Genomic DNA, 23,831 nt, shown 5'->3' on the forward strand with positions numbered 1-23,831 from the left:
TCAGAGCTAACCCTAACTCTAAAACTGTATCTGTAGGCATGCCTGCCCTACAATATTTTCATACAGATAAATCTTGATCTGAGGGTGTATTTCCAGCAGCACGGATGCTCCTGAATGATCACAGAAACATTACTGGAATATTACAGGAATGCTACAGGCAGCAGCGTGTCTCCATAATCCTCTCACTCTCCTCTGACTACACATTGCTGCTCGTCACGTTGATCATGAAGGTGGCACAGCTCTGTAGAGTACAGGCTGCAATAAAGTAGATACACTATTGAGTATTTATAGTTTACAGAATATTAGAGATTCAAGACAAAACTGACAGAACAGTGAGGCTCCTGATATTCATGGTCATGGTTGGTGCCACAGAGTCTAACTTCAGTCAGATAAAGGATCAATATTTACTGTGGGTGTGTGCTGTGAAGGACACTGCAGTGCTTGTGTAAAATAAGTCTGGTGAAGCTTGCTGGGCAATGAGATGATATTATTGTACTTAATCTTGAATGCAGGGACACACCCAGTGACATGCAGGTGAGACATGTCTGCCTGTGGAACAATCACATGACTCTCACGATACGTTCAGGGACCTGTGCAGGTATGTCTGTATCATGAGCCTCTTTGAACTTAAAGTTATTTTCTTCCAAAACACAGTGCTACAGTCGCTTTGATTAAAGATCAGTAAACACATAAGCTGAGCTGAACCGCTTTCAGTCTTGTGATCCCTTAAATGACTCAATCCGTACTTGCAACATTTCAGCACCGGGTGCATGTGTCTACTAGTTGTTTCCAATCTTTGTTTTATTTAATTATTTATGACTCACTCAGGCCCAGGAGGTAAAATGATGCAGCAATTCACAAGAAAAAAAAAACAAAAAAAACAACAAAGATTACTACCAAGTCTGAAAAAACACATGACATGAATTTGTGTGGCAGAATTTAAAAAGAAGATCTTTAACTTGCCTTTTCCTTCTTGTGATCCCTCAGAATTATCTTGCGACTGCTTGTGGCCATCCTGACTCATAACTTGGGAATTATCTGCTAATAGTGTGAAAAGTGTATTTTGTCTCTACTATAAATGCAACATACTGTAAAGCACAATGTAATCTCCTTGTATTTATTTACTGATTTATTTGTGTATTTATTCATTTATTTATTTTTTGCAACACAAATACATTTTATTATAAAGGGTATTTGACTGTCAACAGAAGAACATACAACATGTATACGTAACCCTAACCATATATATATATATATATATATATATATATATATATATATATATATATATATATATATATATATATATATATATATATATATATATATATATATATATATATATATATATATATATATATATATATATATATATATATATATAATCACCAGGCTGTTGCTATTTCTTAAGCCCATTTATCCTGACTGGCAGATTTCCGACAGCACGTGAAAGCTGCATCATCAATAAGACAATCAGCCAACTGTGCAGCAGCCCCTTTAAGAACCTCCTGGGTGTGGAAAGGGGGCAAGTTTTAAGTGAGTCCATCGCCAGTTGGTCACGTTCCATTCAGCTTTGTGGTTCGCTCTTTTGAAAATGTGGGATTTAGGATCTGCATGACATCTCTGTTAGAAAAGAAACAGATATTTACTAACGCGTATTCAGAGGTTTGATAGCGCGCTGTTAGCTTTGCAAATCAAAAACTGTTTTCAAACCAAGGCAAAGGATATAAAGAGGTGTTGTGAAAGTGGGAAATAATACGGAATGGGACGCGGCCAGAGGGATTCTAGCCGCTCTTCTAACACGACAGTGCCACAAGGAAAAAGTCGCAAAGAGGACCAGGATTCAATTGGATTCCCGTTCAAACAGCGCGTCAGACGAAGAACAGAGGGAAGTGGATCAAACGCGCTCCTCGTCACTGCTCGGAGTCCTTCACAGGCGACCAGCGGCGGCCGCAGGCTCCCCCGGACACCATGGTTCAGACCCGTGTGGAGTCGCCTTAACTGAGCAGCAATGAGCAGTGTGCGATAGACGAGCGTAGGCTGCGTGGCTCCTTCAGACGAATTCAGTGTTTCTATTGTGTGAAAGCCAGGACTTCAGAAGATGGGGCATCCTCCTCTGGAGTTCAGCGACTGCTTTCTGGACAGTCCGGACTTCAGAGAGACTCTCAAGTGTTATGAAGTGGAGCTGGAGAGGACGAGCAAATTCCTCAAGGAGTTGATAAAAGACGGCAACAGTGTAATCACTGCAATCAGAGGTGAGCATGCTTAGATCTGATCTCTGTTGTTTTTAAATCTATAACAGCTGTTTTTGCACATTGCATGTCAACATAGTGGTGTGATGAGGCTTGACGGAGGATCAGCATCAGTGGGGCCTCGGTGAGGCCCTGCAGGATCATTGTGGGTGGCTGGGAGAGGCACATTCAGGGAGGTGCTAGTGGTCCCCTGGGAGCACGCCATGCAGCAGCGCAGGGAAGGCCATGGATCTGATGCAGATGTGCAGGATGATCAGCTCTGTTTCACCTATCCATGTGTTGTTTTTCCACCTCCCCCCTCTGAGCGATGTGTCATCTCTGCTGCTTGTTGCAGTGTGGGACCAGTCCCACTCATAGTATGGACCAGGGCCAGTGACAGCTCACAGCAGATGTGTATATTTGGGTCAGTGTGGCATCCAAGAGGGGCGAAGCTGGACTCAGTGCTCACGCACTCCAAACACTGATCTCCAGCTGTAAATATGTGAGCTCTGCCCGCACTTTGTATGCAATAAAAGCCTTATAAAAAGGGACAATTAGAGCAAGAATCATGAAAACATTTGAAATGCTTGAAGGACAAAGGAGGCATTTAGTGTATGAGACCAGATATGTACGTTCCTCTTGCGACGCAGTATTGATCAGACAGACCGTGCTGTGTTTTGATAATAAAACCCAGACATAGCAGGGGTGATATATTGCATAGAGCACATACTGGCTGCTGTTGTGCTGCTGTGCCCTGCCAAGAATATCTTTCATACTTGAGACTTTCCTACCAGAGGAAAAAAGAAATGCAGCTCCAGTAATCCTGAAGGGCTCTTCAGTTCATGAGCTGATCAGGATGTAAAGAGTGATGAAGAATTGCATGTTACAGTTGATGGTGAGGCAGCTGGAGCTTCTCTCAGATGTCTCAAACGGACTCATCTGTGTGTTTTCTAGGCTACTCTCTGGCTGTGCAGAAGTTTTCACAGACTCTCAGCATGTTCCAGTTCGACGTCATCGGTGACTCCCTGACAGATGATGAGATTAACATTGGTAAGATGATGCTCCCCAGCACGCACTTTATATTTGCTGACTGTGCAAGCCATGACGGTGAAGTGGCTTTTAGAGAGCTTGCAGGACATTTCACTGCAGCCTGTTTACTGATACCTTATGGAACATTAGCACAGTTTACAGCAGAGTGAGCTGATGCAAAAGCACTTCCCCTGCTTGACCTCAGCAGAGAGGAACACTTTGGCAGCCCTTAGATAATTCATCCCAACATGAATAAGAGGAACTGAAAAAAAAAAAACAATTCGGAAAAGCAGAAACTTTTGTCAAACGTGTGTAAGCACGTGTTTCCCTTTTTAATCTTTCCAGTCGCGCCTCCTGCGTCACACAGGCGAGATAAGAATGTGCGAGGTCCTTATTCCAGTCGTCATCTTTTGTCTTTTCCTCCGCAGCTCAGTCGTTCCAGGAGTTCGCCGGACTCCTGCAGGAAGTGGAGCACGACAGGATGATGCTGGTGGGTTATCAGCTTCCTCCACGCTGACTCTGCATCCTATTGGACCCCTCATTAGATATCTGAAACCGCATTAACATATCCTGCGCTAAAGATCGGGGGACTGGGAAGGAAAGCGCCGGCCTATTCACATCAATCACATCCACACACACCTGTGCAGATACCGGCTGTTTGACTGTGTGTGCTGGTTTAGAGGAATGCTGTTAATTAGTTTGACCTCACTTCCCCTGTCGGTGTCCCTTTTTGTTCACGGTCGCATAATGCCAGCGTGTTGATGCATTTCCACTCTGCTTTTATCACATCTTTCCTTTTTTACCTGAGCCAGATAAAAACCCTGACACGATCTAGCCTTCCTTTCATCCTCTTGCCTCGCACATCAGCCATCAGGCCATGGCATTAGGAGTTGCAGTTCCTGTTGGACTGGGTTTTCTGGAGACAGATCTAATTTTAAAACTGGCTGTCAGCTGGTAAACCGTGCCTGCAATGGTGTGGAAGAGCATAGGAAAAATAAAATTTCACGCTGGCCCTCCAGATATTTATTCCCAAGCTCTTTTCGACACATTCATGGCCCTCAGATAACCCAGTTCAGCACTACTGTGTTAAAGACATTCAGTGTGGCAATGCGGTGTATGTCTTCAGAGGAGCAGCACAGTAACGGCTGCTCCATGTTTGCTCGCCCAGGTTCAGAACGCCTCTGATCTGCTCATCAAGCCGCTGGAGAAGTTCAGAAAGGAGCAAATAGGAGTAACAAAAGTGAGTGTTTTCACATGCAGCATGATATCTTCCCTAGAGACGTACACACACACACACACACACACACACACACACACACACACACACACACACACACACACACACCAAACTGGGTGCTAAAAGCCACTTCCTCAAGTCTATTTCTATATGAATGTGTGAAATGATCACCTGTGTGAGAACACTGATATTACGTCTCTTACTACCCAGAGAAGTTTTGGTGAGAGGAAAGCAGTTTACTTTTGAGAGACGCTCGTGTTTTTGCTTTTAAAGTCGAAGCTCTGCGGGAAGCACCTTGATTATCCAGCATGACATTTGGGTTTCGTTTTCGTTGTGCTCCGGTGATCAAAAGAGTTTTTTCCCTCTCGATATATTTGTTAACCAGCCGCTTTCCGTCACTCTCGCTGCTGTATTAATATTTATGTAATCCACAAATGGAAATAGACATAAAATAAACAGGACCTACATGACCTGCAAAATGGATTTATGTTAAAATCATATTTTTTATTCAAGAAACAAACAGAGAACACATTTTAAACTTGATGCTAATTATTTTCAGGTGGCTTTACGAAAGTTAGCAGTTGTAATGCTGGAGGGGCAGATACTGAAAGTTTCACCATTTATCCATTACTTTATTACCATTTATGTAATACTTGTGTTAGTACTTTATGTAGTAATACTTTAAGCTAACTATTTCAATTATTTATCCCTGACTTTTTGTTTTTTTTACCATTTATGTTTTAGTCTCTCAGAGATTCGCATCAGCCTGAAAAGTCCAGTATCTACCTATAAAATGTGACTCTCAGTCAAGTTACAAACTTGACTCGTTGTAATCTTTCAGTTTCACAACTTATGCTTCTCTCCTGCAGGAAAAGAAGAAGAAGTTCGAGAAGGAGAGTGAAAAATATTACTCCCAGGTGGACAAACACCTGAATCTCTCTGCCAAGAAGAAAGAGAGTCAGCTTCAGGAGGTGAAGTGTTCATCAGCTGTGCAGTGAAATGCACCAATGAGAGCTGCCATTAGAAATGTTGTCTTTATCTTAACTACAGGCTGATGAACTGCTGGACAGAGAGCGAGTGAACTTCTATGAATCGTCAGTGGAGTATGTGTACCAGATCCATCAGGTGCAGGACAGAAAGAAGTTTGATGTGGTGGAGCCTGTGAGTGATCCCAGCAGTCAGTCACGCACTCTTAATGGCAGCTGTTGTCTGCTCGATTAGTCTTAAATAATTAAATATGCCGCTCTAATATTGACGCTCTGGTTGCACAGGTGCTGGCGTTTCTTCACAGCGTTTTAACGCTCAACAACCTGACGGTGGAGATGACTCAGGACTTCATGCCTTACAAGCAAGAGCTGCAGCTCAGCCTGCAGAACGTAAGTGGTGTTACTGGCAACGAGCGACGCCATTAGAGAGTTAATGTCCTTTGATCGGATGTCCAGAAGATTCTAAAGTGCTGTCTGGTTTTTCGCCTGCAGACAAGAAACCACTATGAGAGCACTCGTGAGGAGATGGAGGAGCTGATGAAAAGAATGAAACACCCCTCCCAGATCTGCAAAATGCACAGTTTTCTGCCCATGGAGGGTTATCTGTACTGTCAGGAGAAGTGTAAGTGGACCACAGGAGCTTGAGACTTGCACATGCTCGTGCTTGAATCCCCTCTGACGAGGCCTGTCCTGTTGTTTTTGTCTCACCAGGGGCTTTGGGCGTGTCGTGGGTCAAATATTACTGCAAGTATCACAAGGAGGGGAGGCTGCTGGTCATGGTGCCCTGTGAACAGAAGCCTACAACCAAACAGGTGCTTCACTGCAAGGAAATAGGCAATTATTGAACATATCAACCACTCATAGCCACAGAAAAGCATCTGTGCACCTGCAGTACTCTAGATACTCTGACGTCTCCAGTATCTGTATCCAGCTTATATCCACAGACTGCTTCCTCAGCTGTCACTGTGTCCACCGCACGCAATGATCAACCTCCAACTTCGTCTCTTTCCCCGCAGGGCCCCACGCAGCTGACGCTCAAGTCCTGCATCCGCCGGAAGACGGAGTCCATAGACAAGCGCTTCTGCTTTGACGTGGAAACTAACGAGAGGTAAGCGCAAACAAATCTGAGAAACTGTGAGATCTGTGAGACGAGGCGCCACGAGAGCCTTGTGGGATAAACAGGTGAGCAGGTGGCTCACAAGGACGGAGTGTGAGGGCTAAATGGACTGTAGCCCAAACAATCCCTAAGCAACGGGCGCACGCTGGAAACAGATGGCAAACTCAGTGATTTCAGGGGAAGGAACACAACAAGCTCGTCTTTACATAAGCGACCAGTCAGTGCACAAAATACATTTTAATAGACACTGGAGCCACGGGCTGCTCTGACATCGTCTGCTTTCTCGAAATCTGTGGAAATACTTGTCGACAGGGTGTTTTTAAAGGTTTAAAAGCCGCTTGAATTATGCATTAAGCGCTCGAAAGTGTCTCTGAATGTTGAACAACTCATTTGTGCCAGCGTGTGAACAGAGCAACAACATAATGAGGAGTTAGCTGCCTGACAAACTCATGGTGGCAGTGCTGTCTGCTGTGGATGATAATGTGGTCGGCTCAAGATGTTCTAAGGCCGGCCGCTCGTAGCCTCAGCGTCCCTGAAACGCTCCCAGTGCTCGTGCCTGACCCTGACCCTTGACCCCACAGAGCCTGTTCTGCTCTTAAAGACCTGCTCCAATGAGAGTCGAACATGTAACCTTGGTACCATGTCCATGGGATATTTTTATATGCTGCAAGACATTTTAAAAGCAGAATAAACAGTCACTGGCGTGGCTGAGCCAAGGTTTCATATGTGACACACCTAATGAACCAATCCTGTCAATGGGGCGGGGCTTGAAAACTTAGTCAGGAGCTTTAGTTAATGGAAAAACATCTAAATATATCATTTTGATGAACAGAGATGAGTTTTTAGGGGGTTAATCAATGCCAGCAGAGGAACTTTAATGTCCTGCATCAGTTGTGTCTGTTGTCTTCATCCCAGTCTGCACCACGGAGAAGGACTGCACACATGAGCGTTTGATTGGCTGCATTCATTTAGGTGTGCAAGAGCTTCACAACAAATCAGGAAAAGCGTCAAATTACTAACGTCATAGAAGCAGGTTTGGATCCTCTATGCCAAACACGACTCCTCTAGAATCAGGGATGTCTGTTTAAGTGTCAGAGCTGATAGAAAAGTTATTTTCTAAGAGCGTTTGAAGGTTTGTAGAGTTCGTTGATTCGTGCAGATGGCAGGAAGAGCTTTAAACTTGCAGCACAGTTGTCTTAGTTAACAATTGATCCAGTAGCCTACGAGCTTGGCACTGGATTTTGTTACGTCTGCGGTAGATAGATTGCAACAGATTTCATCATGCTCGTCTTCTTCATCTCCATTTATACCTCCCATCATCACCGCGTTGGATTTAATCAGTTACTTCAAAGATGCTTAAGTTTGTCTTCTTGTGACTTTGTCCCACCTGTCTGAAAAAAAATTAGTGCGATCTGCGATGTGTAAGAGTTTTAAATAGTTAAACGTTCACCATGGTTGGATGCCGTAGCGTTATCCTGTGAGTGAACAATTTCATTTACCTCCCTGATGGCGTTTGTTACTGTCTCCATAGAAACACACCCGTCACCTTCCAGGCTCTTTCAGAGGGAGACAGGAAGTTGTGGATGGAGGCCATGGATGGAAAAGAGCCCGTGAGTTCATTTTGCATCTCATCTCACTGAGGCTCATTCTTCTCCTGCATATATTTGTATGAAAACAGCGCGACTGTCTAAATATCTGCAATGCAATACGGAGTCAGCTGCTGGAGGGGCCGATTGACGCGGCTGCTGGCGACTGCGCTGACACGCTCAACTCCCAATGCCAGTTTCCATTTCCAATCTGCATGCAGAATCCATCCAGCGCTCTTTTGTTTTCTTTAATAAGATCTCCGTAAATGCTGGCAGATTGAAGATGAGTGTCATTTAAAACGCCTTCGAACAAATGAGAAACAAATCTTTTCACTTCTTTTAAGGAAGCCATATCAAGCCTGTTATTTTTCACAATCAAATCCATCATTTAAGGCACACGGCAGCTCACGCCTGCCAGGGTTTGAGCACGGCAGGATGTAGGCGTCAGGTCATCTCATTATGGCTTCTGTATTGCAGGTGTGTGTTTTATCAAGCTTGTTAGGCACATTATGCATGAGTGTGTGACTAAATGATGGCTTTTTTTTCTTTTCAGTTGCCCCTCACAGCACGGCTGAGTTGACACCATTAGAGATTTTATTTTTGCTCTTAGGATCACGTTTATAGCTGTTAATGGAAACTTCCCTGTTGAAAGTGCTCTACCATCTGTCTCTGCATTCAGCAGTTTTGAGCTGATGAAATGCCAAACAGCCTTATTAGTGAAACTTAAGACACTGGTCATTCATCTTTTGGTTGCAGCTTGAAGAATATTTTGTTCTGCTGTCTTGCTCAGATCATATTAGCTGTTTTAGGTCCTGTGGTGGATGTCGTGTGAGTGCTGGACAAAACAAGTAAACCGCCTCTACGAGAGGATGTGAAAATAACAGAAGGCACATTTCTCAGTGCCCTCTTCCTGTGCAACTTCCCCAGTGACTTCTGTGTGTCATCAACATTTCACAAGAGATTTCCACCCTTTTTGCCCGAGTTTTCTCAAGCAAAGATCCACTGCTGCGCACCGCCGCCAGCTCTGCAGAGTGTCTGAGCTTTCAGTCTGGGCCAGGATCAACTCTGTGGTATTCTTTGACAATAATCTCTTCAGCCACAGCAACTCTGTCGACTTCATTCTGCTCTGAGTGCCCTTTTAGCCTTTTGAATAGCTGAAGTTTAAGGTCCAGCACTGCTTCTTCCCCTCAGTCATATGAGTACCTTATATCAGCTTCTATGGGCCTCACAGTGCAACACGCCTATGCATGCATGTTTCAGCCTGGAGCACGTTTCTGTGCATGCTGCATCTTTGGAAACTTCCTCATACTCTGCTGTCTTATTGGTAGTCTCTTGAGCCCAGAGCGTCGTTATGTTAATGGGCAGTGTTAATGTGCTGCCATAGAAACTAAACTTCCCTTTTATCACAGCATTATCGGCTAAAACACTTCACTCTGGAGTCGTTTTTCTGTTAAAAAAGACAAATATTTACTGCTTCCAGCTTCTCGCATACATATTGGCCCGTAATTTCAGAGGTTTTGTTCCCATAATAAACATCCTGAGCAGCTCTGGAAGCAAAACCAAGCTGGCGGTCTCTACAGGCAGCACTGCAGCCATCCATTAGAGTCCACGAACCTCCATTAATTCTTTGTTCTCGCAAATCTGTCGAATCTCCAAACCAAGAAGTGGTTGACATGCTGAACTTACTGCATGTGCCAAAATGACAAATGTAATACTATACTTAGAGATCAGCTGAAGCCCCCTTTTTGGCCTTAAAGTGTAGGAAAAAAAGAGAGAGCCGCTCGTATGTTCCTCTCAAACTCGCCTAAGCAATGGCACATTTTGCCCATTTTCTTTTGAGCCACTGACATGAAAACAATCATTCGAATCCTGGAAAAAAAGCTGTAATTCCTTTCTCTGAAGTTAGCTTCATGAACCATAGATCGGGTTTCTCACTCCTGAAGCATGGCTAGCATGCGATCCGATTCTGATTTTTGTTCTTCACAGAGGAGAGCGGAGAATCGAACAGCAGCCGTTCTTTTCTTAGGTTCAAACCAGCAACAGGGCATGACAGAGACGTTTCACACCTCAGCCAATGACAACAAACACCCGTCCTGCTGAGGAGTCCTTGAACAAGACTCAGCAGTACTGTCTCCAGCAGCTCTGTCTCTGGCCGTGACCTGTGATGTCCATGTCAGGGCAACACTGTGAATATAAAGAAAACTGACCACAAATCAGCTATTTTAAGGCAAGACTTGAACAAAGCTTTTATATAAAAACGAGCACACGTGACATCCTGGTCTCTGAGTGTGAGTTAGTGGTGACTATTCCCAGAGTCACATACTGTTTTTAAGCTGCTCCCAAAAGCAAACTGAATAATTTTCCTTTGGTTTTCCACCAAGTAACAGGACACACATTCTGTCACTATGATTTTCATGAAATCCGACGCAGCTCACAAGGTTAACCTCGACAGGAAAATGGCACCCAGTTATCCCATGAACTCTGTCGGAAGCTGTCGCTGCTTTCAGTGCAGTGGCTTTCAGTCCTCCTGCCATCATCATGTGTTTCTTTTACCTCCTCATTTTCAGTTTTAAGAAAGTCGTGTTCATTAATCATGCAGGAAAAATCCAAAGCCAGTCATGCATTTTTCCATGTTTCATTTCCTTTTCCTTTTTTTTTCATTTCAGATCTATCATTCCCCAATTCACAAGCAAGCTGAAAGTAAGTCGGTCATCATTCCCTCAAAGCCTGGAGTTGTGATGTTGACACTGTATTATTAGTGTAACGTCTCCCATCTGTCTTTGTGTTTAAACGTCTTCTTAAATTGATTGTTTGTCAGCTCATTTCCTCGTCTTTTTTTTTTTACTTTCTCAGTGGAACTGAATGAAACTGGATTCAAGTTTGTGCGAAAGTGCATCAACTTCATTGAAACAAAAGGTAAAAGTTTGTCCCAGCTGTCTTTAGTTCTGTGAGTTGCCCTCAGGGGGGCGTAGTTGAGTCATAGGTTATCTGTTGATGTCGCTCCTGCAGGCTGCTCTCAGGGAAAAAAACGTCTTTCCTTACGAAACTAGAAGTCTGAAATAATATTTCAGATTGCACAGACCTTTCATTTTCACATCTGCATCACACACTATCCACATCTGCTGGTCAGATTTTCTTAAGGAATGATTTTGATCAAACCTCCTAAGACTTTAGAGACCAATATCTCAAAGTCAGATGGAACTTCACGCATCTTTCCGAGATATTAAAAAGAGGAGTAAGTGCTTGACAAGAGCAAAAAAGGTCTGAAAGTAAAGGCTTGGACAGGCTGTCCACCTCAAGGTGTAACTGTATTTATAGCTTGATCTCTTGGTGTGGAGGTTGGTGTGTACAAAGGCTATTCCCAGTGTCTCTCTGCAGTTCAATGATTCATCTTACAAGAATGGAATTACAACACTCAATCCATAAACATGCAATTTGTATCCCGATCCAAGCACAGAGCACTGTTCAGCTTCAAACTGAGAGGTTCAATGAAGCACTCACAATCAGGCAAGACCGTCTTTAGCCTAACTCTGGCTCCTGCAGGCTCTGAAGACACGCATGTCATACATTCGCACTGCTCTGTATTTGTTTGCATGACTGGCAGGTTAGTAGTATTTGTTCCTTCCCTCTCTTTACCTCCCCCTCTCTTCTTTCCAGGAGTCACACAAGAAGGAGTGTACAGAACAGTTGGCAGCAACATCCAAGTGCAGAAGCTTTTAAATGCCTTCTTTGGTAAGGAAATAAACCCGTGAATATGTTCTTGTTCACTCGGGCCGGTCCACCACATAACAGGTTCTGCAGCTTTTGTCAAGCTTGTGTGCAGGAGTGACGAGGAAACATCAGCAGGGCGCTGACTCACTGGAGTTATCCCCGGCTCTGCTGTTGAGCTCTTTGAATTCCAGCTTAGCTTTAACCTTTTAAGTGGTGCCTCACTCTCACTGCTCTCATAGCATCATTTTGGGTTGCAGCAGGCAGCTGTTTTCAATGCACCAGCCCAGTTAGCTGCTAACTGTGTTAGCGACCAGCTGATGAACATAGTGGAGCATTTAGCAGCTAAAGAGCCAGATGTTTTCCTCAGAAGTCTGTGGAGACCAAAAGCAGAGCTAAAAGAGAGTTAATATTGGATCAAAAAGTGATTATTTTGTCTGTTTGTGCAGCTTGTTTCTGCTGTCACTGCAGGCTTAAACGATATGTTATTATTATGTTTTAATACTTTTTTCACACATTCACACACAGGTGTTACTAGTAACGCTGATGATGTAAGCCGTGACAGTGAACCAGCATGCGCAACACCACAGCCCTGAAACGAGAGCAGCTTAATGGAATTCAGTCATCATTATTTATTATTTACACCTGTGATATTCCTCAAGCATCGTGTCCAAATGTGAAACATTAGTGAAAAACCTTAGTGAAACATTTTTGCGCTTGCTGTGACCTTAATGAATTCCTGGGCCTGAGTTGTTTATCATTTAATTACAGTTAGTGCGCGTCACAGCTAGGCTGCTAGTTGCTATGATCAATCAAGGTACTAATTTCAGGTGGTTTTCAGGTTCAGGTTTTTATATTGTATTTAAAATAACGGCATTAAACATCTCCTGCTTACTTGTTTTGATTCATTCAATCACAGACCCCACGAACCCAGGAGATGTGGACCTCCACAGCAGCGACTGGGACATTAAAACCATCACAAGTGCACTGAAGTTTTATCTAAGGTAAGTTTGTGTGTGAGCAGGAGACACAAACACACTGTGTATCACTGCGTAGTTGCAGATCTGTGGCTGTTCTGGACTGACAATGCTGTAATGATCCAGTCTGAGTGCATGTTCTGTATTTCTTTCATGAATTAAGTTATAGTAATAATAATGACTTGATTACAGATTTCGTTTAGTCACTTTAAACAAATCCTATTCCAAACACCCGCTTCATTGTCTAGTGCATACAGTATGTGTTGGTCTGAATCGAGATTAAATCAATTTGCTATTCTTAGACTATCAAATGCAGCCTCGACAGAGGCCGTGCTCTCTGAGTGCTTTCTGGAGTAATTGAATAACGAGGGAGTGCTGCTCTTTGTTTTTCTTGTGCTTGATGTCCTGAGGTATAATGCACTGCAGCCTGTTGACTAGGGTCTGTATTTATCCCCAGGAGCTTGTCTGAACCTCTGATGACCTACAGTCTGCACAGAGACCTCATGTGTGCTGCAAGTAAGACATGCTTTGTAAATCATCCAGCACTAAGATCGGGGAGTTTTGTGTGAGTGTGTCTGTTGCATGCATGTATATTCATGTTGTACTTCCTGAAGTCCACCTACTTTCTTGCAGACAGTAAAGACAAATAAATATGAAATCATATGTGCATGACACACGTTTTCAGGATTCCAAGTGACACAGTTTTCTCCGCTTAATTGTTGGTGATCAAGTCTAGAATCGATGCTCAGATTACCTTTATGTGCTAATCTTTACACCTATTTTAAGACACATAAGCATTGCAAGGAGAAAAACCTGGATGCCAGATAGAAAAGAGGCATTTGCACATGAGTGCAGGCTGCAGATTCAGCAGTTATCAGGCAGCACTGGGTCAGTCTGGACGACTCTGAGAAATCTGAGTCCCTGTTTGTTTCTATCTGTCACACAGTATCTCTGTAAAACAGAGAAGACAATGAGCTTAATAGCATCAGCCTCATTCTGTCTGGATGTTGCCAGATAAGACAACTGGTAGCTTCAGTTTCCTGGAAATGTCTTGCGGTTTGTTTTGGAGACGTCCTTTTGTTAGTCTCATGCCATTGGCTGTATCCTTCTCCATATAGTGTTTATATGTGTCTGCATCATTTCTGTTACTCATCATGAATATTTTCAGTGCAGCAGAATTTTAAATTAGACCGCCATCATGTAAACGAAGACGAGTCATTTTCTTCCCTGCATTATTTACATGGAAAGAAATATCAGGGATTCTTAAGATGATATCTTGTGCTACATATTAATGGTTTATGTCTATGGACGCTGCAGATAAACTCCACGTTTCATGAACTTTATTTGTGTTGTCTTTGTGCCACAGAGTCAGACAATCTGGACTTTCGACTGAGTGAAATTCATTCGCTGACCTACAAACTACCAGAGAAGAATCGGGAGATGTTGGAGATGCTTATTAAACACCTGGTCAAGTACGTGCCAGCATGCTCGGTTGGGGTTCACATCTCTTATTGCGCCCACACTGGGACCCTTTGCTCTCTTTTGGAAACCAGAGTTAACGTGTCACCGCCCTGCGCCTGTTGAGTTACATTTCATTTATCCAACATGTTTTTTCACAGCGTGTGCAGTCACAGCGAAGACAACCTCATGACTCCTTCAAACATGGCCGTCATCTTTGGACCCACGCTGATGAGAGCAAAGGAGGAGACTGTGGCGGCCATGTTGGATATCAAGTTCCAAAATATTGTCGTTGAGATTCTGATTGAGGACTACAAAAAGGTATGTCACACGCAGCCTTTGGTGATTTTAGTGGTTACGCTAAGTGTTACGCTAACCTTTCGATCTTGTGATCGCAGATCTTCAGTTGCGTGCCAGAGGACAGCAGCGCCCCACCTGTCCCTCCTCCGCGGATCACCCCGAGAAAGCGGCAGCCCATCACCATCTCCAAGCGACCGCCTCGTGTTTATCATGCTCTTAGTCACGACCACTTTCAGCACGCAGAGAGTAATTATTAGCCTCCCTTGGCCTGACTGTCATCATCGTCCTCATCATTATCCCATCCTGTCTGTGCTGAATGTACAGGAGATTATTTTTAAATGTTATTTTTTTAATCAGTATTTCAGACATATTTGTATCAAACACACCTGCAACTTCATTTGTTTCTGAAGTACAGAAAAATGTCTGTTGTGTGTGTCCATCGAGTGCCATTCCAGTCATTTCATATTCCTGAAAGTGGAGTCATTCATTTGTTTGTCAGAGAATGTCAAATCCAAATACATTCATTGTCTTTCCTTGTTCTTTATTGCCTTAACTGCAGGAGATTGCTTTTTTATTTCAAGTACGAATAAATATGTGCTTTTTTTATCCCACGTTAGTCCTTTTTTTCAAACGCCTCTGGCTAAATCGTGCAGTTTTCTGTCTGTTTAAACGCCTCATTAAGTGGGTGTGCTCCATCCATACCTGCTGCTCATTTCCCTGTGTCGTGTGATGTTTCTCTGTTCTTAACTCGCTGCATGGTGTAGCCAAATATCCAGCTCTGTTTGATTTATCCAAACTGAGGAACTGATTAACAATTTTTGCATGGTCTTAAGCCAATGCAGTGCAGTGCCAGTTACTTTTTGACCTTCATTTACTTTATATTCTTATGTGACTTTCATTTTTTTTAAATATGGCACATTAATATTGCATAGGGGCAAACATTTACATGTGAGGCCTTGAGTTGCTGTGCTCAGATAGCAGGAACATCATGTTCTTTATCTCCCTGTTTAGCTGTAGTTGTTGAGTAGCCAGGAACTTACATTAACTCTTATGTTGTTTCTCTACCAGATGGCCAGAACGACAGCTCTGTCCTGGACGGGGAAGTCTCAGTGAGCCCCGTCCCCCTGCAGCGGACAAAACCTGTGAGCTGTGCTCCACTCGTTCCAAGAGAACCTCCTCCGAGACACGTATTAATGCCCAGACCAGCAACCCGTCAGGACAGACAATTAGACTCTGACGCTGGCAGGATAGACGACACGAGGCAGAGACCAGATTCTTCTGCTGCAAATGGGGAGTCTGGAGTCGGTGTGAGCAGAGTACCATCCTTTCAGAGCAGAAGACCACCTCCTAAGAGCACACCTGCCAACAAAGAAGGTATGATGATCCCTCATCCTACTTGTTTGCTAGGTTTTATAGGAAAAGTGAGGAGAAAAGGGGTATGGTGTCATCTTAAACGCACAGCTCTGATGTTTTGTTCAGCTATGTGGTGCCAGTTGTGTTGCTTTTGATTGGCTACAACACGTCCAACTGCTGTGTCCTAGTTGGCTACCAGTCATGTGAAGATTTGGTTTTAAAGTGTTGATTTCAGGGGAGCTGCTAATCAAATATAGAAAGTTCGATCAGTTGCTGATTTGTAGGTTTCATATTGAGTTTTCTGACCGAGAAAGTTTGTGTGTAAGTCGAAACTGTTGGCCAGAGGTGGGTGACGTGGCTCTAAAATAACACCACCGGGGTATAGTGATATTCTTCACAATATGACAAATTCCTGAAAAATATTTCATTATTAATCTCAAGAACATACAAGTGCAACAAAATAAGTGTCATGGTTTTAAAAGTCAGCCTGAATATAATATAATATATACAGTTTGCCTCTAAAATATTCAGTAAGACTAAACAAAATGTTCCCTCAGCTCTATAGAATAATGCAACGAAATGAAATGCTGCTTGGTTTAGGACTCACATCAGCTGTTGAGCTCCCCTCACAGGAGTGTTGGCTCTCCTCGCACTCGGCCCGGCTCTTCTGCTGGAGGTGGCGAAATAAGTTGGTTGCGTTGCCGCCTTCTGTTGTTACAGACACATATCACTGTGGCTCGTTGTACATCTGATCTTTTGTAACCAAACACTTCCACGCCACTGAAATCTGTATCGTCTGTGTTTCTCAGGAGATTCTGATGGTCTGCCCAGAACGAGATCCACAGAAAAACATGCCATTTGCAGACCTCCAGTCAGGCCTCCGGAGCCCCCCTCCAGATTCCCCGCTCCACAAAAGACCCCGAGTGCAGCCGGCAGCGAGGGCACAGCCACATCTTAGTAAGTGCTCCAAAAGTCTTTCGCCACCACCTTCTTGTGGATACTTTTAGATGTGCAAATGCAGATGGGGTCGAAAGGTCCGATAAATATTCAACCACTGGATCTGCTGTTTTTATTAAGAATAACAGAACTCGCAATCTAAGTAACCTTGAAATGGTGCCAGGCGTGCAAATTCCAGCGCGTCAGAAAGAACAGCCTGCGAGGCGTCAGTGGCTTTGATGATCGAAACTGTCCCACCAAAGAATGGACATGTTGCCTGGTTTGCTGATGTCCGGGACACAGCTTGATATGACAGCGAGGAAACCTCAGATCCACCCTGTCAGCACTGTGAGGGAGGCGTCATCATGATGTCTCTGCCACTGGGACCACTATGATGAATAATCATCTACCTCTGCAGGGTCTCTTAGCTCATTGTTTTAGACAGATTGAGGGATTAAGAAAAGCACGGTCTACTAAATAATACCTGCTGACTGTTGGATGACAAAGGATTTCATAAATGATCATAACATGTCAGGTTGCTTCTTTTTCCACAGTGTCGCCTCTAAAGCAAAGTTTTTTGAGAATGCCTCCAGGCAGGTCGGCAGGTATGTAAAATCCTTTTTTTTTTATTGCTCCGATTTGTCTTTAAGTTCTGGACACTGATCAGGTGAAAGGTTGATTTCCAACACACATTTATTTAATTCAGTCACTAAATAAGTGTTATTATAAAGAGTTAGCTACTGAATATTGGTGACGTGTTTAGCGCTTCAGGCTGCTTGTCACTTTTCAGACAATAAATCACACATTTACTTTGTTCCTATTCAGAGCCTGCAGACACTCGAATGACACCAGTGTGTGTGTGTGTGTGTGTGTGTGTGTGTGTGCTATCTATTCTTACATCAGCCTCTCTTGTTTTGGCTCGTGTTCGACTCCTCCTCCTGATGACTGATGATAATTATGGAGGTGGAAACACACACACACACACACACACACACACACACACACACACACACACGCACACACACACACACACACACACACACACACACACACACACACACACACACACACACACACATCTGCTCTTTTATGATGTGGGTAATCCTCCCTGCACAGCCAGTGAGGAAAGCTGTAAATGAAGGACGCCTGAGCTTTATCAAAAAGAGTTGATCTCTCTCTTCATTGCGTTCCCCTCGCTCAGCGTTATGCACAGTTTATATTAACACCTCCAAACGGGAGGGTGTGTTGATGCGTGCGTAAAGCCCTCGTTTGGCTTGTGATTGTTATCCCACAGCTGAAGACGTTAGACCTTCTGGACACAGTTTAACGTTTTTAAAACAGCGTATAGTGTGAATATTTTAATGAATTTGTTTTTCCTCTTCTCATTTAGTCCACTGGCCTCTCCGTCACCGTCAGCAGGGACAAGTGTAAAAAAAGAGGTGAGAGTTACTGTAATTTTACTATTATTCAGTATTTTTGTATGCAGTTGAATCTGTGGCAGTGCTCCGTATCTGTTTAATGAGCTGAAAAAGGGTTTGTTTTCTTTCTTTTATTTAATGTGCCTCATTTCACACGTTTATTTTCTTTCCTCAGAATTAAAGTTAAGGACGCTCAGGTCACATCAGACGGCCGCTCCGTGCTCGGCTGGGTGCACATCAAGCTGGAGGGAGTCGCCACAGAGGAACTCGGCCGGTCTTGATGTTATCGGACTGGCTGAAGAGCCGGTTCTGCGTGAAGCTGAATGGATGCGTTTGATTCCAGTTGATTTTTAATAGTAAGATCGGTGTTAGAGGGCAGCAGAGCAGCAAAGTAATTGGCTCAGTGTTGGATCATTATTCCAAAGTTAGGATGTTTCCCCTTGTTTCACACCAGTTGACAATTTTGTCAAATACTGTAGTCAACAATATTTAGTCATTTTACGGTGTTAAAAAGTCTGAATGGCCACTTTTATTATCGGGAACTAACTGCTCGTAACAGCTTACTTTGACGTCTTGTTGCCTGCACTCTTAATGCTTGTGTGTAGCATTGTAAAACAGATCTCCCAAAGAAGACTAATTGATTACTCATTAATCATTTGAAAATGCAAACTGTTAGTCTTAATATTAACTTCTAGGTTATTATGAGCTGTCAAGGAACTGGATGAAGCAGAAGAGGCTTTATCAAAAGTATTTTGTTATGACGCGTCAGCCTATATTCCAGTCAGTGTAGTTTGAATTTACATCATGAATGTAGTGCTAGTGTCAGTTTAATTAGGGTATTACAGAAACCGGTTGACTAGTGAACATTCCCATACTTCTCACCTTGGTGCCACGCACTTCTTACCTAATGTGAGTAGGTCTGTTTGCACAGGGGAGTCCTCGAGGTTTACCTTAATTTGTTGCGCTCACTTGTTGGGATTGAAAAATGGATTGTTTCAGTATGTGAAAATGACACTCCAGTGTTTTTTTTACTTCTTGTTATTATATTAATCCTACACGTTTTTTTGTTTGTTCGTTTTCCGATAACCCAACTTGGTTATTTTCTGGTTCATTTCCAAAAAGGAAAATAAACATGAAGTGTTCTTAACATGACTCGTGAATATTTTAAAAGGAGCTGTGTGTTACCATCCACTTCTGTGTTGCTGCGTGATGCTTTAGTCGTGTCTCTCCTCAGTGTGCTGACATTTGAAGTCACTCCCTTCTGTTTCACATTTGCACTAAATTAAGTCTTTTTTCTTCTTATTGTAAGTAACAATTTTAAGCAGAGCTAACAGTTTGCTTGAATGATTTCTCACTCCTTCCTGTGGTGTTAACAGGTCTGTAGCATAACTTGGTGCCAGACACACCGATGCCAGCGCAGGTTTACGTGTGTAGCAAACAGACGACATGGGAAGATGCTAAGATTGGGCTTTTCAGAGCTCAGCCTTTTGTTCAGAAAAATTCAAGCTATTACGCTATCGATCAAAAGTTTGAGATTGCCTGTGACAAAACCTTGATTCAGTACAATCAGATAACAGGGGAATGTTCTCTTTACATATAGATGTTTTGTAGGAAGGCTTTGCAAAAAGAGTTGCTTTGTACAATAACAGAGTTTTATACATCCAGAATAAAACACTGTAAATGGTTCAGACTGACTAAGCAACAGTTAAATAAGAATATCAGAAATCAGCAGTCGTTGGTAAAGCAAATCGGAGCCTGAGCATCCAAATCTGCAGATTTAAATCAGAAGATGTTCCAGTTTCAGGGTCAAGTGCACAGCGATGCGTCTAACAAGCTGGTGTTAAGAGACATGTTGCTTTAGCAAAGCTCTTCTTAAGAAGTTTAGTCTGGGGTTAGCAGCACTGTTCGAATATGAAGACAGTATATCAGCTGAACATACTACACTTTAAACCTATTCAGTCTGACCACTGAGAAGACGGCAGAGCCCAGTTGCACCACTGTGGTTCAATAATGGAATCAGTTAGTTATTCTTCTTTTGGGGCTAAACTATTTCAGATGTAAATAATGCCTTGAAGTGTCTGTCTATCTTAAGATAGTCACTATTAACGGAAGAAAGAAAAGCATCACCCAAACAGGTGATTACAAACTTTTGAATTGTAACATAAGCTGGATGTGTCATCTGACCACAGCTTCATTTTAATGTGATGAAATGAGAATGACCTTCTAAGACCTGTTCGGTCAGATTTGATAAGGCAGCACAGTGTTACTTCCATCCAAACATCCCGTTTAAACGTACAACATCAGATGAAAGAAAATCTAAAAATCCGGTCCAGTTCCTGAAAACATTCAGGTGCTAAGCTTCAGAGGAATGGTTCCATCCAGCGTTATGCACCCAATTCAGTATAGTTTTGAAACCTCCATCTGTTTCAAAAACCTGTTTGCAGTTGGACATTGTATTTATTTTGCCGTCCACTCCTCCCACCACATTCCAACCTTCACTGCCAGTCAGAGCCTTGCCTCCTCTCTGCGCCCCTTTCACAGCTTCACTGCATGGATTTCTAACAGCTACTGTACCAGCCTCAGCAGAGGACTTGGTTGGCCCACTTCAGGGACCGGTGGAAATTCCCCTGCCGATTTCATGCCAATTCATACGACCTTGAACTTCAGTTCATTATTATGCAGCCAAGTGCAGAACTCTCAAATGAGGGGCACACACACAAGAACAAAAGAATGTGTGTTCTCTCTGAAGCAAGCATACTGTTAACTGGATGTCTAACCTGAATTAAACATGTACTTGATGCTAAATTGCTCTTTTCCCCTCCTGCTGTACTTTGGGAATGCACCACTTGATAATTGTTCAACCATTTTTCTGTTTTTGAATGAACAGTACAGTGTATGCAAGTTAAGTAACCGTAAAGCCTTTGCATGGCTCAAATCTGAGTTGTTTCCTGCATATCTCATTCAAAGATATAACCTTTCTTTGGAGGTAATGATGAAACTCTCATGCCGTCCTCAGAGTCAGAATTACTTTAATTGCTTTTTAAAAGATGATGCAGCTTTACACCTTTGAAAAACACACATATTGAAAAACACATGTCACAAAAGGTATAAATCATACAAGAGCTGACTTTAAAAGTCAAGTGTTCGGACACCAAAACAGACATTAAACTAATCAATATATACAGTCACTGTAGCATGTACAAAGAACCAGGTTATTATGCAGTACACTGGACACATACCAGCTGCTGTCAGTTGACAGAATGCACACGCTGTAACCTGTAGCTGTGATTAAATCATATTAGTATTAAGGATTTACAGGGGCCTCTATCATTAACGTGCATGATCATCTGGCACTGACAATGCCATCATGTGGAATACATAATAAAGCCAAAACAGCTTAGAAAAAGGCATCATTTAGAGCAAACATTAATTTGAAGGATAGAGTAAAATCTTAACAGTAACAACAGTCTTACGATACAGTGCATTCAGGAAATGTAAGAAGGCTTGCTAATTGTCTATTTCTGAATTTTTTATAAGATAATTATGTGCTTAAAATACAGATACTCCGAATCATTTTTATTGTTTTCGCACATGCAAATGAACATCATCTGGGTACTTATCACATTGTAATTCGGCTTCTGTGTAGTTTGGACTTAACACTTAGCTGTGGCTTTCTCAAATGACAGCAGACACATGTATTCAAGTGTCAGGGCTATAATTAGCTGTTGTGGTGGGGTCACGTCTCATGGATCAGCTGTATTTGTCCACAGCCACTGGATTGCCTCTCCTCCTCCATTTCTTTTCACATAGCAAATTTTGTATAAAAAGACAAGATAAAGACATGAAGACATTAATTTATGCAGATGAAGTAAAGTACTCTAAATGCTCCACTGAGGTTCATCAATGAGTTTCAAACAGCTCAGTTTCAAAAAAATGTGAACCTGACTGTCATGGTCAATGCATCACTGTACACTGTACAACAAAATGCCATCATGCCTTCTGACAGATGCCCCATGCATTGAACAATGATGACATCATCAGTCAGTATACACAAAGCAAGTCGCTAAACTTGTCCATGCACTGCTTTCCATAAAGCTGAAAACACAGTGGCAAAGTGCGCACACTTCTACAAACACATGATTCATGCATCTACAAGCTTGTGAAAGAACATGGAACTGTTAAAAAGTTTTGCATTTACAGTTAGAAAACATGGTTGAAAATCACCGAGCGATGCAGAGTACGACACACGTTCATTTAGTGAAAGATACCGTCTCAGTCTGATTTAAGCTCTGCATCGCGTACGCCAAGCTGTGTGTACAAAGTGCCTCATGTTTCACCAGCTTGGTTTATGTTTTTTTAATTAAATGAAACAGTATTCAATGCAGTTACATCATGCTTTTCAACAGTTTTACTCAAGTGTCTGTGATCAGTTATCTTCAAGGCATTCCACAGATTTTTTCTTGGTTTTCATCTCTGAGGTTTGGCAGGGCCAGTCAAAGACTTTAACAATCTACATCTGAAGCCCGTCCAGTTTTGAGTTGGCTGTAAGTTTCTGTTTGTTGTCCTGCTGGAACATTATCGCCCTAACTAAGATCTCTGGCACTCTGAATCAAATCCTCATTTGGTGTTGGCCTGTATTTGGTGCCATGCTTTCTTCCTTGTGTTCCAAGTCTCCCTGCTGCTGCAACTTGCTGCTCGCAGTACGACACTGTCAACACCAGGATGTCTAGCAGCGACGTTGGACGGGTGTAGAGCTGTCCGCGCTGCACTTGCTGCTGCGCGTTACAGCTGATGACTTTGTTGTAGTTTTATCAATTCATCTTTTGCTTCTGGCTTGTAATTAGTTACAAGTCTTTGCTTTACGTGACTTATAGTAAATGCAGTTATAATCCGAAGGGGGTTGAACGCTGAACTTTCTTTGCAGAGATAGTAATATTTCTGTGGCAACTTCTGCAAAGTTTCAATATGAATTTAAATGTATTTTTAAAACATTCACTCAGATTTGGTAAGACTAAAATTTACTGGTAATCGCTTATTGAAGTCGCCTCCGGATTGGACTGTGAAGTCATCATTTTAATATTGAATCATCAATAACTTTGATGCTGTGGAGTGGAGAAAAAAGCATCAAAACTTCTTTACTAGTGCCTCAAGTGTCTGCTTTAACAAGTTTACACACAACATATTTATAAGTTAACGCTGTAAAATTAGTAACATGAAAACAAGGAAAACAAGAAAAGAGCTCTCCACATCTGCTGCCTATGTGACGAGAAGAGGTGTTATAGGTGCAGAGCGAACAAGCATGCAGTGTGTTCTGGAGATGTCTGCGAATGAGCTGCTCTGGTTCAGCCAAACAAGGGCAACGTAGTGTTTGCAGGTTAGCAGTATGTAACCTCATGATCGTCTCTTACACAATACCTGTCCTTCAACCTGACACGACTTATCATCGCTGTCCTTCCCACAGACAAGGTAAATATGCCTTTGACTTTTTTTTTTTT

General features: G+C 42.7%; 2 protein-coding genes across 2 annotated transcripts in view; one reads left to right on the forward strand and one right to left on the reverse strand.

Annotated features, from left to right (window-relative positions):
• The window catches only part of gab3 (GRB2 associated binding protein 3), a 192,046-nt gene that overhangs the window by 68,681 nt on the left and 99,534 nt on the right, over window positions 1–23,831 (reverse strand). The window lies entirely within an intron of this gene.
• On the forward strand, window positions 1,777–19,487 carry ophn1 (oligophrenin 1). Its single transcript, XM_070983136.1, has 24 exons — window positions 1,777–2,255; window positions 3,186–3,281; window positions 3,689–3,750; window positions 4,429–4,500; window positions 5,367–5,468; window positions 5,548–5,658; window positions 5,769–5,873; window positions 5,976–6,105; window positions 6,195–6,295; window positions 6,500–6,591; window positions 8,132–8,210; window positions 10,853–10,886; window positions 11,040–11,102; window positions 11,844–11,918; window positions 12,814–12,898; window positions 13,329–13,387; window positions 14,238–14,343; window positions 14,491–14,650; window positions 14,728–14,875; window positions 15,698–16,003; window positions 16,792–16,939; window positions 17,473–17,523; window positions 18,309–18,357; window positions 18,512–19,487. Exons 1-24 carry the CDS (start codon window positions 2,102–2,104, stop codon window positions 18,515–18,517), a joined length of 2,394 nt encoding a protein of 797 aa, XP_070839237.1. The 5' UTR covers window positions 1,777–2,101; the 3' UTR covers window positions 18,518–19,487.

The sequence above is a fragment of the Chaetodon trifascialis genome, chromosome 16 (assembly GCF_039877785.1).
Source record: "Chaetodon trifascialis isolate fChaTrf1 chromosome 16, fChaTrf1.hap1, whole genome shotgun sequence".
Taxonomy (NCBI): Eukaryota; Metazoa; Chordata; class Actinopteri; order Chaetodontiformes; family Chaetodontidae; genus Chaetodon; species Chaetodon trifascialis.